At 42.9% G+C, this 16,422-nt stretch overlaps 1 protein-coding gene across 1 annotated transcript in view; it reads left to right on the forward strand.

Annotated features, from left to right (window-relative positions):
* The first annotated feature begins 8,493 nt into the window (after positions 1 to 8,493).
* The window catches only part of DKK2 (dickkopf Wnt signaling pathway inhibitor 2), an 88,492-nt gene continuing 80,563 nt past the window's right edge, over positions 8,494 to 16,422 (forward strand). Inside the window, exon 1 of the mRNA XM_012779036.3 lies at positions 8,494 to 9,392. Coding sequence (XP_012634490.1) covers positions 9,171 to 9,392 — 222 coding nt within the window. The 5' untranslated portion in view covers positions 8,494 to 9,170. The remainder of the gene's footprint in view (positions 9,393 to 16,422) is intronic.

Below are 16,422 nucleotides of genomic sequence, written 5' to 3' on the forward strand. Positions count from 1 at the left end.
CAAGAACTCTTGTTGTGAGTGAATGATACCATGATGGGTTGCAATTTCCATCTCCCACATGTGTGGATTTACTTAGAGGCATTACTTAGAATGGTTTCCTTAGAGACATTTTAACATTAAATGGCCACTGAAACAGAAAATCAGACAATTGTATCTGCTTTGTTCAGGAAGTGCTTTACAAGTGAGTGACAGACATCATACACATTACTTTATAATTAGTGGTCTTAGGCAGTATCTACACTTGGCTAAAGAGAATGAAGAGTTTGGACTGCAACAAACATAACCTTGTGTTGCAATTTACAGCTGTGGGCTTCTTTAATGAATGACCTCCTTAAATTATGCTAGTATGTAGGAGAAAAATGAAGTAATTCAGTGAATTTGGAAGAAACATTTAGAAGGTTCTAAATGTATCTTGCCTTATGTTAGAAAGGATCTCAGTTTGTATACTCCTGGCACCAATACCAGCTAGCTTCAGCATTAACTGGTAGGGGAGAATATATTCAAAATTTAAAACAAAAGCAATAGTTTCAAGCTTTGACTACTTCCATACATGCTAAACAATACTTATACATTTTGATATTATTTAAAAGGTAAATTGACCAAGGATCAAGAATTTCATTTTATTAATTAAAATATTATTTGTTAATTATTAATTTTAAACATTATGTTAATTAACTAAATTAAAAAAAATATATTGGTTGGTTTTAGAGAACAAGGCTACCACAACTTTAGCTGTATTATGTAAGCAGTTGTTATGTTGTAGGAGATATTATTTTATTTTTGGTATATATAAATCTGCACATATTTTCTTAACACTAATAACCTAAATGCACTTCATAAATTCCAGAGAGAACAATAACAAAAAGCTAAACTAAGTTTAAGCTTATTCAAACTCAGATTTTTTGATAATTTAAACACTAAGTGGTCAAGTGCACATATATTAAAAATGATTTCATTAGCAGTTTCAATGAAATTAGATAGTCCCCTGTTTTCACATGTTTCTTACTATCTTGAATTTATTAAAGGTACTATGATTCCAAGTGACTATTATAATAATTTACTGAGTAAATTGAACAAATCAAATTAAATTATAGACAAATTAAGTTAGTAACAGAACAAGTTGATGATTGCTAGGTCACTTTATGTTTGATTGTCACTTCCTTTTTCTTTGATCTGCAATGATTTTATTTTTCTATCATGTACTCATGTGTTTTTTTGTTTCCAGCTTTCACTAACTAGGTACTTTTTTAAAATGTAGAAATGGCCTTATATTCTGGGAAAATTGCTTGCATTCTTTGTTTTCGTTTTTAAGGGCCCCAGTGGAATCTTGACAATCACGTTCAGATTCAGTTGGCTAAGTTCAAATTTACCCACAAGTCACACACAGAGGGAAGCTGAGAAAATCAGTATCGTTAACACAGACTCAGAAGTAAATGATGATAGAAAGAATTAAATAATGCTTTCAAGTGAACATATAACACAACTTCCCCATTAAGTTTGGAAATTCTAAGAGATTGCTATATGTCTTTTGTACAGAAATGTTACCTTTTTCCTAAATGTTTTATGCACTATGTTTATTAATCCGCCTGTTATAGGCTGAATTGCGTCCCCTGTACCGCTGCCAAATTCATATGCTGCAGCCCTAACTCCTAGGACCTCAGAATGTGACCGTAGTTGGAGATTAAGGTCTTTAAAGAGGTAATTAAGTTAAAATGAGGCCTTTAGGGCACACCCCAATCCAATATGACTGGTATTCCTATAAGAAGAGAAAATTTGAATGCAGACAAGGGACACCCAAGTGAGAATGCAGCGAGGCGGTGGTCATCTGCCAGGCCAGGAGGGAGGCCTCAGAAGAAACCAGATCTACGGACACCTGATTTTGGACTTCTGGCCTCCAGAATGGTGAGGAAATAAATTTCTGTTGTTTAAGCAAACAAATCTGTAGTAGCTTGTTACGGCAGACCTGGAAACCTAATAATCACCTTATAGCAGAAGGCCATTTTAAGTTTTCTGCTATATGACCATTTAGTCCCAAGACTTTTACTACATTAGGCAAAGCTGCAATACATGTACTCACATACTCATATTTTTTATGTTATTTGTAGCCCTTTACCAAGTGTTTATCTTGGTTCCTTCAGATAAATTTGTGTTGGGCCTTGCTGCAAGGATGCAAAGCCACTTCCACTTTTCCTGATGTCTTCCCCTTTTCTTATGTGCCCTCCACAGTATCGGCATGACTGGGCATTGTAACCACAAATGAGGACCTGCTGTGCTGCAAGCTACTCTTTGCTCAGTATTATTTTAATATTGGATTGTACATTCATGTTTTAAAGGTTATGAACTGTGGGAGATAAGTAAGAGGTAGTACATGTAAAGTATTCAACAAACCTGGCACATAGCAAGTATTTCATAAATTTGATTTTTATTTTTACTATTGCTATATATCCCAAGCTAGTTACCTAGAAAATTCCTGAAGCCGATTGAAGCTTAGTATCTTGATTTTCTCTTACCCCAAACTATTTTTGAGCTTAGGTATTATAACCTATTCCTAGAGCCTCAAAATTAGGATCTACTGCAAATTAATCTCCCAGAGATAAATTAAACACATTTTACATTTTTTGTTACCAAGCCCAGTTATGCTTCAAACACAGATTTTGAATTGCCACTTGGGAACTTATTTTCTTATGTTTTGCAAATAGTTTTCCCATTATTTCTAATTTGTATCACAATTTATTTTATGTGTGGTATGAGTATAGCTGTGTTCAGGTAACTGACCAGGAATAAATACATTGTGCCATGACTTGATTAGCTACCCTTTCATTTTTTAATATTCATTACTTCAAATGATCAGATTATTTCTGACTGAATAAATGACCATATTTTCAATAGTTTCCCCTTTGGAGTAACATTCATTTTGAAAATAATCTGTAATAATAATGGGATAGAAAGCAATCCATCCTGTTGTTGGCAGTTTGAAGGCTCACAGAACATTTTGTCCAACTCACTGTGGCTTCTAAATCTGAGCAGTTAAGAGTGGCTTAAAACCAACCAGCCAAAACCCACAAATCTTCCAAATAAGAACAATAACAAAAACAGGCACTTAAAAATTAATGTTGCTGGATCCCTCTCCTCTGAGGTCTTATTAAAAATACTATAGCTTTCAACTTCCTTGTGAGACCTCTGCAGAACCTTAGAGATCTAAGGAACAGAGTCAGGAAACCATCACTGGTCCAGGCCATCTAAAAATTGTTTGTTTTTTTGCTCAAGATGAGATTTCTTGCAATTGAACCTCACTCAAGAATTAAACCTATTTCTCGCTCATAGCCGAGTATTACTGTGACTTTAGTACTATTTCCAAAGATGAACCTTGAAACAGCTGCCAGAACTCAACAAAGAGAAAACGCCAGGAAGGATGTGTTGTGTATAGAACCGACAGAAACTGTGTGTCATAAAGGGATAGGTTTGGTCTTAAACATTTGGCAATTGCTTCTAACTCCAACTCCACCTACACACACAAGAATCAGTAGAAGTTTATCTACCTGAGTCTTAGATTATGTTACTTGGATTTTATTTTTATGCTTTGGGTTCAGGCTCAAGGGAGGAGATCTGTTCAGTAATCCTCTTTCATTTAGGTGGCAGGTAAAGTTTTGAGAAGATGACTGATTTATCAAGGTTCAAAAATGAATCCATTGACTGAACAATTCTTATGTTTCTGATTGATTTACTGTGAAATCCCCTGAACCATCTCACTTGTGCATGTTTGTGTCAAGCATAGCTAGTGACTCACATGTAAGTGACAAGGTATTTTCTCACTAACTAGTCCTGTTGTCTATGACTGTGGTCCCCAACCAAGGGCCGCAGACTGGTTCGGGTCTGTGGCTTGTTGGAGCTCCGCTGCCACTGTTCTCCCTAGCCCCAAACACCGCTACCCCTGTCCGTGGAAAAACTGTCTTCCATGAAACTTAGGAAAGAGGCAGGGCACACAGAAGGACGTGAGATGAGGGCAAGCAAGGGAAGTTTCGTCTGTACTGAGAGCCGCTCCTCATCCCCTGCATCACTATGTGAGCTCTGCCCTCCTCCCCCCTGGAAAAACTGTCTTCCATGAAACTGGCCCCTGGTGCCGAAAAACCTGAGGACCACTGGCTGTGAGGTCTCAAAGGGATGGAGCTAACAACTGAAACTGACACAGGGATCAAATAGGAGGTGCTGTTTTTCATATCTGGTATGGAATTGTTCCCATCAAGAAATAGAAAAGATTTCACAATAGCAGTGCTAGCTTACATTCGTTACAAATTATTTAAAATGTAATTGACAGCAGCAGATGATATTGTTGTTCTCTAGGCAGAGTGAGAAACATAAAACTCTCATGTGATAAAATCCAAAGTGTGAGTACCACCAGAATACAGAATGAGGTAGCTTGGTTTACTATAGAGAGGGGAAATCCACATGACCTTATTTTCTGGATCCTTAACATTCACCAAGATTCAGCCATATTATGAAGATCTTTCATGTCTATTCTGTGTGTGCAAGATGATTTGGGGTCCTATGAGACCTACTAGAAAATAATCTCCCTTCCCAAGTTTACCATAATAAAATACTGCTATTCTTATGACCCAAACTGACCATCACCAGGATAATTTCTTTGGGCTCAACCACAAATATAGGAGTATTGTCACTATGTACACTATTAAAATGTCCATGTAAATTCTGGGGAAAGGAAAGTACTCTGGGGAATATCTTTAATCCTTTTTATTCCCATAGACACATGAATTCAAGGTAGCTTGGAAGTTGCAGGTATCCTGATAAACTGAACTCTGAGTCTGGCAGCATTCAGCAGTGGGTGAAAACAGAGGAAGACTCAGGGAGGAGCCAGAGGCAGAGTTCAGTGATTGGAGGCCTAGACAATAGGCTGCAAGCCTCTTTAGGGCCAAGGCCTCCGCTTACTCACCTCTGTGTCCTCAAGGTCCTACACTTAATTAGTGTACAATGAATGCATGAACAACTGCTGAACAGACTAACACGAGAAGTATTCCCTACTGTAGGGAGAGAGATGGTGGGATGAAAAATAGTAAGTAAGTTGCAGCAAACAGGAATAAGGTGACCAGTTGTACACTTATCTTACTTTCAGGGTTAAATATTCAGAAGGAAACTAGGATCCAGAAACAACTTCTGAGAAAGTTTTGGCTTTTCTATAGAACCAAAAAGCTATAGAACCCACAGCTAGAGGAGCAAAGAGAAGAATAAATGTATGGCCAAGGAAAAAAGTGTTCAAAGAGATTCTTTCTTCTGAACAAGAGGGTCCTATCCCTACTTATGAACAGTCTTGATTTTACATATTTGCTCTCTAATCATCTTCAAATGGCATAAAATCTATATTTCTAAGTAAAATATGAGGCTTGTGTCTTTATGGTTAGGAAAACACACAAGGCAAAAGCACGTGATTATGACAGTAATCCAAAGGATTATGTTTATTTGCAGTTAGTTGATTTTGTGTATGCATATCTACTTGTCTACATATGGGTTATGTGTGTCTATTTCTATCAAACAATTTTACAGAAAGCATTTGGGTCATGATTGAAATTAGTTTTTGCCTCCCTTTTAGCCTAAAGCGTAGGTGTGTATGCGTTAGCATTTGATTCCATATGTGTGATATTGTTTTCTATGGGAGAATGTTTGTGCAAGTATGTTTTATCTGAACTTTGATTTTAACTGTATTTGGAAAAGTTTGCTTTTGGAGCCTGTGTAGTGCTCTGAGATCATCTCTTTGTGATGGTACTCAGAGCTGATAGTAAATGGCTCTGTGTTTGACATTTCTTTTTAGCAGTACAGACGAGTAAAGTTACACCTGTGTATGTGGGATATTATTTTGACTAGAGAAAAAGAAGGAAGAGACAGAAATAGGCAAACATCTGCAAATTTTCTCTTGGTTGAGAAATTTTCTCTTGGTTCTCTCATTTGAGTTTGTCGTTCAACATGTGGACAAATCTATAGCCTTCCAAGTGGCAGTAGAGTGATTGTTTTGCCTACATATTTAGCTATATTTTGTCTTTTCCTTTTGTTCCAAATGTTCTTCAAAAATTATCTGAGCCAGTAGATTCCTAACTTAATTTTCTCCATTTCCGTAATGCTTCCTCGCTTGGCAAATCAGGAAGGAGGCAAAAGGTACACCCTTCTGTAAAGTCTAGGCTCTGAATCCCAAGTACTTATTTATAGAGTATGGATCAATTTCCTTACCTTCCACTAGTGTCTGAAATGACTCCCTTAGCCTAACAAATTTACAAATTTATTACTGGGCATATATATATAAATTTTATATGTTATGTATAGGTTTATATATGTATATGTATGATGTATATATAATACATAATAGTATATATGTATTTACATATAAACTTTATATATGTACACTTGTACATATATAAAGTACATATATATACATACATATGTATATATGTACATATATATAACTATATATAAATTTATGTGTGTATACACACACACACACACACACCTCTATTGTGATAAGAACATTTAACATGAGCTCTACCCTCCTAATACATTTTTAAGTGTATTATTGTTGACTATTGTTGTTGACTATAAGTACAATGTTATACATCACATCTCTAGAGCTTATTAATCTTGCTTAACTAAAACTTTTTGCCCATTGATACAGTAACTCCCCTTCCTCCGGTCCTATCGGCTCCTGGTAACCACCATTCCACTCTTTGATTCTATAAATTCAACTATTTTAGATACCTCATATAAGGAAATCATGCAATATTTGTCTTTCTATGATGATTTCACTTAGCATGATGTCCTCAAAGGTTATCCATGTTGGTATTCTTGGGCGTATTTTTTAAAAATAAGATTAAAAAATTAAAATGTGAAAAAATCTAGCCAGGTGTGGTGGCTCATGCCTCTAATCCCAGTACTTTCAGAGGAGGGTGCCAGAGGATCTCTTGAGGCCAAGAGTTTGAGACTAGCCTGGACAATATAGTGAGACACCCTGTCTCAAAAAAAAAAAAAAAAAAAAGGAAGTAAAAGAAAAGCTCTATCCTAAGGAAACACAATGAAATCCAAAGATAAAACATGCCAGTGGTTCATTAAGTTTTAATCTCTGGCTGTGCCTTAAAAACAACAACTTGGTGAAAAGGAAGAATTTCAAGCCAAAGAGACTCACAGGTCAGGACAGAGAAATTTGTAAAACTGGAGCTGTCTCGGAAAGACTAGCTCCAAATACACGCGTTAGAACTCGGCCTTGTTCGGAGGAAAATAAAGGAATCACTAACGTTCTCACTTAGCTACAAGTTAAACTTGTGTCCCCAGACATGGCTGGTGTGTGCCAGGATCGGAGTGGAAGCTGAGGAACCTGGGTCCAAAATTTAAAAAGGACACTGCTAGTCCCTCCCCTCGCTGCTAGCCGTCACTGCCGAACTCCAAGCTGCGGCTCCATGCTGCCCTTTCTCCGCTCCGGGACGTTGGCGCCTGCGAGGGAGACGCACCAACGTCGGGTCAGCCCCGTGCTCGGGAAGTCCGCGCTTGGCGGTCAGGCCTCTCCAGGCGCGGCGCTGCCCAGGACAGCTCGTCCCCGCGGCGCCCCGCGCTGCGCCCGCGCTTCCCGGTCCCTCCCGGAGCGGCTCCAAGCTTCGCCAAGCGGACGGCCCTGGGAGGCGGGACTGGCAGGGAAGGCTACCCTCGCAATTCCCAGGGGCTAGGGACAGGAGACGGAGGGTGGCAGGACCTCCAAGGCCCTCTGCGCCGCTCATTCCGGCCTGGGATTTCCTCTTTGCAGAGGGCGGCGTGGCGCGCAACGTCTCAGGCAAGCCCTGAGCGCCAGAGCCTGAGGCACACCCGGGCACCCCTTGCTCCCAGACCCTCAGCGACACGGGCGCTCTGGTGGGGGTCGGAGTGGAGAAGGAGGATAAAAGACCCAGACGCCTCCGGGGAGAACAGGCTCATCTTCCCCCTTTGGCCTCTTTTCTCCGTCCAAGGCCGCCAGCCGCACCGCCGGGCTCCCCGCGCACCTGCCGCGCCGGCTCCGCGCGCTCCCGGCCGGGCTGAGCCTGAACGTGGCCGCACGCCGAACGCGACGCCGACGCGCGGACGCTCCTTCTCCCCGGCTTCCCCGCGGAGTCAGGGCCGCGGAGGGGCGCCAGGCTCTCGGCGCGTGGGGCAGCTTGCCCGTCCGTGTCCACATCTGTCCCCTCCTGTTTCGAAAGGTCCCTCCGCCCGCTCGAGCGCTTGTCAGGAATTAGGAGCCCCCAGTCTCCTCTGGGGGCGAACCCACTTTCCATTCGTTGTGGGGTAGGGGAGTGGGAGGGCGAGGGGGGGAGCAGCACGAGGAACCGCGGCAGGGGGAGGGGAGGAGAGGGCAGGGGCGCGGGGTGAGAGAAGCATTTTCACTCTTTGTCACTCTGGAATTGGGGGCGGAGGGAAATAACCCCACTGTGGGAAGCTATAAAAAGCGAAGAGGGCGGGGGAGAGAGCAGAGAGCGCGGGAGCTCGCGCGGGGCGCAGTCCGCTCCCGGGCACAGCTGCGTCGCTGGCAGCGGCTGGTCGTCCAGTGTGACGCTTTGGGACAACTGTGATTGCGCGCGTGGGGGACTCGGCTCGCCTCAGCGCTCGAGGGTCAGATCCAGGGCAGCTCCTGATCCCTCGCTGTAGCGCCTGCTGACCTTGAAACGGCGCACTGTGCCCTGCAAAGGTGGAATCGCGAAGGGTAGAAAAGGAGAGGTGAGGAAAGCGACTGAGTCCGGAGGAGAAGACACCGGTGCGACCCCCTAAGCAGTCAGGAGGGGGCCTGACGCGCGGAGATCTCGGCGGGCCACCGCGGCGCAGGCAGGGAGCGGCGGAGCGGTGCGCCCCGCGGGCTGGGTCTTCTTGCACCTCGAGTCACGCCTCCTGGGCCAGAGGCGCCGCGCCTTTGGTCGCTGCCAGCTCCTGCCGAAGTCGCTGCCCTGCGGAGAAGCGGGTCTCGCCGGGGTCGCGCGAGCTGCTGGCCCGACGCGTAAGACTGAGTCCACAGGACCCTGGGGCTCAGAACCAGGAAGGGCTGCGGGAACAGAGTCTGCGTGCCCCCGCTCCCCGAGCGAGGGGCTCCGTGTCGGGGCCTCCCTCCCCTTGCACTCGCACCCTCCGGGCCGTGCGACCCCAGGACTCCTCGCCGGGAGATGGCCGCGTGGATGCGGGGCAAGGACCCGTCCCGCTGCCTGCTCCTCCTGGCCGCAGTGCTGATGGCGGAGAGCGCGCAGATCGGCAGCTCGCGGGCCAAACTCAACTCCATCAAGTCCTCTCTGGGCGGGGAAACGCCGGCGCAGGCCGCCAATCTATCCGCGGGCGCGTACCAAGGACTGGCTTTCGGCGGCAGTAAGAAGGGCAAGCACCTGGGGCAGGTAGGAAACGTCCCCACCCCCGTGTGCCCCTCGGCCGGAGCGGCGGGTGGGCCGCTCGCGCTGGCGCTCGCCCGCGCCGCACTCCGGGAGTGCGGCCCCAGGCGGGGCGCGGGCGGCCGGGGCGGGTCCCCGCGGCTGGGGCTGCGCGGCGCGGGCGCGGGCTTGGGGTCTGCCTCACCTTCGCTTCGGGGCGTGGGCACGCACCGGGCTTCGGTGCGCTCCCGGGGGAGAGTGGCCAGAGCGGCCTCCCGTCCAACACAGCGAGGAGCACGCCAATAGCGGCCAGCACTCGGCGACTGTGACGTGCCACGACGGCGCTCGGCGCCCCCGGGACGCCGCAGTCCAGGCGCGCAGAGGCCGGCGGCGTGGCCGCCGCGCGGCGGTGGCGCCCTGGACGGTCGGCTCGGGCCCGGGGCTTAGCCGTTGCGGCTTGCGACCTGGGGCAGGATTTCCCCTCGGCGGAACCCGCCGTCTCGGCCACCGCCCCCCCCCCCCGCCACCGCCCCCCTTCAGAGAAGGGGGTGGCAAGCAGAGAACGACTCCAGCAGACACGCTCTTCTCACGTGGGGTCGTGAGTAAACCGAGACGCAAACTGACGGGGTGACAGTGACAGCGCAGTAGGTGCCCGAGACACCGAGCGAGGACGCTGGAGGCGCTCTTAAGGGCGGGAACTGTCCACAGGCGTCCCTGGCTGTGTCACACAGATGGTGCCGGTCACTTGCGAGCAGCTGCGCAGACAGACGCGCAGAGGCACGAGCGCGCAGCGGCCAGGAGAGGGGGCTCTGCGGGCGCGGGACCCGCGACAGCCCCTCCCGCTTCTCGGGAGGCCGCGGCTGAGACGCACGGCGCACGTCGGCCGGCCCACGCCGCAGGCCCGAGCCCCGCGCCGGCTCCGGACCCGCCGCAGCTCCCGCGCCCTTGGGCGTCCGCGCTGCTCCGCAGGGCGAGGGGTGACGGCGAGGCCGGTCCGGCGGACGGCTGAGAGGACTCTGGCCCGCGCTTGGCCCCTACTGCCCGCTCACAGGGTGCACACTGCTGGTCTTGCGGTTCCAGAACGCTTCCCAGTGCTTTGAAATGGGAAATATTTCAGCTGTCCTTTTCAAAGGATTACAGGGGCTGCAATCAAAGAATTTTTTTTAAGGTCTCAAGGAAAATAAGACACAGGCATACAGTGTATGCATCGCCACCGTTGCACACCCGCACACGCCACCCGCACACACGCGCACGCACGCAGCTCCGTGGTCACTCTCATTCCCTTCCCTCTCCCGGTGAGGCCCGCATTCTCCGGAGCGGCGGGCCTAAGCTGCTCCAGCCCCAGCCGCAGGGCCCTCTAATGCCACCGGCGGTTTAGGGCTTACCGTGTAGCCACCCCAAGGAGGCGAGCACTGACTCAAAGATCTCTTGAGATTCCTTTCCATTCTCATCCATGAATGTTTCGGGGTGTTCCTCTGTCAGTAATCAGTTGTGTAAGCACTATCACCAGCCAGTGTCACCCCCAGTAGGCCGCGGCAGTATCCCTGAACCGAGCTTGTTCTGTATGTTTGGCTAATATATCTGTATATAAGTGGGTATAACACATGCTTACTTTGCCGCCCTTCCAAATATCTACTTCGTTATTAGCCACTTGCATCTCCTCAATTCAAGGATTGATTTATTTATTTGGCAAATGAGTTGAGTTTCTGATATGCCCTCCATAATTTAGCAGTTCTATGGAATATTTTTCATTATATTTACTTACCCGGAATACCAGATGGTTAAAATTTGATGATAGGCTTGTGAGCAAATTATAACATATTGGCGATAACAGCAAAACAAAACAAATATTGGGTTGCATAGCCGGATAGGTGGCAAATGGGATAATTTTATTTTGTAGATGATGCCTTTCACTTGTGTAGCAGATGATCTAAAAATGTGTGTTGTCGTGGAGAAACCAATAGAAAAATCTCTTTGGAGTAGAAAAAGGAATTCTTTGGCTACTTATGAGTCTCTTTATCTTTTTCTTTGTCTTCTTAATTCTACTAGTCATGTGGCCACCACCAAAATTCTTAGTACTCATATCTTCGGAAATGGAATGGAAATTAGAAATGTTATTCAAGGGAAGATGTTACTTTCTTTTATAGAGAAGATCTCTAGAATTGAAATGTAGCTGAGCTGAACATTTATCCATCGTAATAGCAAAATGTGGTTGTCAAGATTGAAGATGAAGTGCTAACTGGTCATGGAGGCAATTAGATCGTGTCACCCTGAAGCTTAATAGTTTGAGGCCCCCACTCCCTCGCCGCTTGACTGACAGTGCTGGAATAGGTGCCTTTCAGGGACACAGGAGCGAGAAACTTTAGGGCGCAGCTTCGTTAGCCTTTGGTATGCTTTTTCTGAAATGGAAATTAAATAATTGTCTATTTTAATTTTTCAGGATAGAGAATTAAAATGAAAATTTTATTGCCATTGCAGAAGAAGTTCTTGAAGAGATTTAATAACTCATTAACCAACAAAAGTAAAAATGAGACTAAATGTGTTCTAAGGTTGTCTTGAGGTTTGCCTGATTTCACATGCTTATTTATAAGATTTCCACTTGTTCCTTGAATTTTAGTTAAGATTGAGAAGACCCAGAGAGAAAATAAACTATTCTACAGAGGTGTTACAATTCTCATTTTTAGGTTTGATTTCAAAGATGAGTTATGATGAAAACTGACATAGAAAAGTAAGAGTGGTAGTATTCAGGTGATTGATACAGAATTAGTGAAAATGATTTTGCTGAGTTATTCACTGCAGTATTTTTTTTTTTTTAGACAGAGTCTCACTTTGTTGCCTAGGCTAGAGTGAGTGCCGTGGCGTCAGCCTGGCTCACAGCAACCTCAATCTCCGGGGCTCAGCGATCCTCCTGCCTCAGCCTCCCAAGTAGCTGGGACTACAGGCATGTGCCACCATGCCTGGCTAATTTTTTGTATATATATTTTTAGTTGGTCAATTAATTTATTTCTATTTTTGGTAGAGACGGGGTCTCGCTCAGGCTGGTTTCGAACTCCTGACCTTGAGCAATCCGCCCGCCTCGGCCTCCCAAAGTGCTAGGATTACAAGCGTGAGCCACCACGCCCGGCCTTCACTGCAGTATTTTAATTTGCCTTTCCCTTTGCAGTTATTACTAATGGGTTTTAAAAAGTAGTGTGTGCATGTACTGTGTATGTATACGGGGTTAATTAAGTTGCAGGACTGTTGCTAATAATATATAAATATTTATATATATAAATATATAGAACGCTTTATATATATAAATATTTATATATTTCAATTCCTAAGGAGACTATTTCAAATGTTCTAAATCAAAAGTAATTTCAAACCAAATCTTCAATATCATGTGGATAAATATATTTTTATTAAATATCAAAATATTTAATCAAATATTTTGCTCCATATCATCCCTGGAGTTTAAGTTATAGACTTTCATGAAAAACATTCAAAACAAATTTAAAAATTCAAGCAATTAAGAAAACAACTTTGCAATTCACAATTTTTTATGTGTGAAGGAAAAACTTTTTGAATTTGTGTTTATAATTATTTATTTTCTTCTTCACTCCTTGCTTTGTTTTTTTTGAGACTAGCAGATGAATTTAATTTGAATTAAATCTGTAGCATTTTGAAATTCTTTAAAAATGGTGAGTAGAACAGTGACAAATAAATTATATTTTAAATGTAGATAAACTACCTGGAATGTGTTTCTAAAGATAAGCTAAAACTGGTTTAAGGTAAATTCAGTTTCCATGATTTTCTAATATAATTTAAACACTTGAAGGACAGCAGTTTGGATGAAGTTATGTTGTGAGAAAAGAATTTTTGACATTTATTGAAACAAAAACTTGAAGGAGTTGGTTAGAGAGCACTAATATTTGTAGATTGCATTTTCTGCTGTATCTATTTGTACATTCATGAAAGTACGCACTGAAATAAACCATATACTCTATTTTCTGTAGGTGGCCTTTTCACTTTGTGAAATTATTCATACCTTTTTTTGTCTCTAACCTCAGCCCAACTTTCTCCTGCTAGAGAGTAAATAATCTGCTAGCTTCTCTGGACATCAGCTGACACTAAACATAAGAGGGAAAGCAAATAATTTTTAACATAAAATTTTCCAAAATAATAGAAAAGATTTTGAAATAATCTACATTAATGTTCCTGTTCTTTCACTATGAATTACAGAGAATTGATAGTTGATACAAATGGAAGGTTACATCATGAATAGCAAGAAAAATGTTTTAATGGTAATCTAAACTTGCACATCTATTATTTTATTTTATTTTTGTGCTATACTAGAGAGAGCAGTAGGACAGGTCACTTAAACTCACTCCAGCTGTGACTCCGACCCTGTCATGGCGTCCTTTAGAATTCCCCTCTGACACCCATTTTCACCCCTGCTTCTCCTTTCCAGGGTGTTTTGAATCTTACAGTTTTTGAGGTGGATAAGGCCATATCATAGTACATTCTGTTCTAGGAGAATATTGGGGCTTACACAATCATTTTAAATGTACATTAAAATAATCTGTTAAGTTTTAGAGAAAATGTATAATCCTTAATATATTTGTCATTTTAGATTCATTCTCTTAAAGCTGTTCATTCTTTGGTATTGAGGTAACACCAAAATGAATTATAATTTTATTTAAGCCTATGATTTTCTAACAGACCATTAGAGGTGTTTTATTTCATTATACCTCTAGTCTCTTATACTCATCTATAAAAAGAAGATAAACCTGCTTCTAGTTATTTATCTGATCATTGAAAAGATTTATATATTTGTGTCTGCCTGAGGCTCTTTTTTAAAAAAAGAACCTCTGCCTGTCCTTTTTAAAAATCAAAGGCAAAAATCAAAAGAAAATAACATTAATAATAATTAGGAGGTTGATTGGGTAGCATTGCTTTAAGATTACTTAGAAAGACAAAATATGGAATGCATAACAAAAATTTAGTTTTACTATTTAAGATAAGCAGAGGTCAATTTTCTCTTCCTCCTCTGTCCACTTTTGCCAGGAACAAGAGCAGAATGACATATTTTTCTGTAATTTTTGGTTTTGTTAGTACAAATATAAACCACTTTTCAAAGAGATCGATTAATATAACATTTGATAGATATTTTTCCTTTTCTTTGTAATGGTAAATTGAATTAGAGGAACTTTTAAGGCAGAGAGATATTGAAATATCATATCTAAATTGTAGTATTTTAACCCAAGTAATTAGTTTATGTAGCAGTAAGAACAGAATCGCACAACCACTTACTCCACAACCACTGAACTGGTACAACAGATTGAATATGTGGGATCTTAATATTAGCTTAGACATACTTATGTGCTCCAAATAATGAATGCAGAAATAAAATCAATAACAACACAAAAGTCATTTTTTTTAAAAGTCACTTATCTCCCTCATCATCATATGAAAGTGACAAATATACATCAAATATCCTTCTAAATATTTTGGAGTATCTAATTTAAAACAATCTAAAACAAAATAAATCTAAAGCAAAATTTTTAAAGATCAGTGGGTGAATAAGTACATTAAGTGCCAAAACAAATCAGAGCATCACAATTCAGGGAAGTGACTTCTCAAGGTAGATCCGTCCAAACCTTTCCTAAAAGACATTAGCTCGCCATGTTATGCTTTTTCCTGTATAGTGAGAATGTTCTTTCTTCAGGGTACTGGAAGAAGTGAGTGACCTTCAAATGTTATTTCCTTACACTGCCTTGCAAGTAGCTATAGCACACGTTAGGTTATAGTAAGTGGTGCCGTTGATAGATTATTCACTCTGCCAGGCACAGAACCAAATGCTCCACTTGCATTAACTCTTGATTCTCTAGGCAGCCCTTTGAAGCAAACCCTAGTATCATCCTTATATTATAAATGACAAAACATTTGATAAATAATACAGACATTAATTTTCTTGAGACACAGAGAGGTTATGCATTTTGTACAAGTCACACAGCAGTAAGTGAAGAAAGATAAAGTCCAAACCTAAGCAATTGAATTGTTAGAACCTGTATACTTAACCAGCAGACTATGTAGCTGCAATACACTATGCTTATTCTGGATTTAAGAGAGAACATGCACTTTTCTTTTTCTCTTCCCTATTATGTTTTGTAATGACATAGGAATAACCCTAGGTCCGTTAAACGCCACAACAAAACCCAAACCTTCTCTGTTCCTGCCAGCCACTACTCTGAGCAGCCCAAAGTATGTCAGTACTTTGCGGATACAAAGGCAGGCGAGGTATCAATACATCACTTTCATCCCCATTTAATCAGGGGTGTCACTGTCAGCAAGGAAACACACAACACATGCACATACACACACACACACACACACACACACACATTCTTGTACTCCTTCTCATTAAATTATGGTGTTGCCCTACCCAGAAGGGAATCTCATTGCATAAATACCATCTTCTCTTCTTTTCTCACACCAACAAGCACACATTCCCCTGGACCTATCTCCCTGAATCCGAGTGCTCCCTGCGCTCACAGACAGCCAGTCGGGGAGCGGGAAAGAACACGAGCAGCCCTTCTCATCTGCCCCATGAGAGCTCTAGTGCTTGACATGAGAGATCGGGCCAATGGTTCTAAAGGAAATAGAGTCACAAGAAATTCAGGATGGAATTCGGGGTTTGGAGAGTGATGATGATGTTCCAGAAGAAGACGACTTCACTATATTTGAATCGATGTAGATTGTTGTACCGTACTTAAAAAAATAACACATCCCCTGAAAATAAGCCCAAGGGTGTCTTCTTGAGGAAAAATAAATATAAGACCCTGTCTTATTTTTGGGGAAACATGGTAGGGGAAAATTGTCTAGGCTTAGAGCCTGCTTTTGCTTTTTCCTTACTTTTGACCCCTCCTAACTGCCTTACAGAGAGTCACATGATCTGTATCAGCTTTGTAGCATGACAGTTTCCCAACAGGTTTTAAATTCCAGCTCACCATTGACTGGCTTAATGTCTTTGGAAACAACAGTCTCTCTAAGTACTTTTATTGTGTCTGTAAAATTG

This window comes from Microcebus murinus, chromosome 27 (genome assembly GCF_040939455.1).
Source record: "Microcebus murinus isolate Inina chromosome 27, M.murinus_Inina_mat1.0, whole genome shotgun sequence".
Taxonomy (NCBI): Eukaryota; Metazoa; Chordata; class Mammalia; order Primates; family Cheirogaleidae; genus Microcebus; species Microcebus murinus.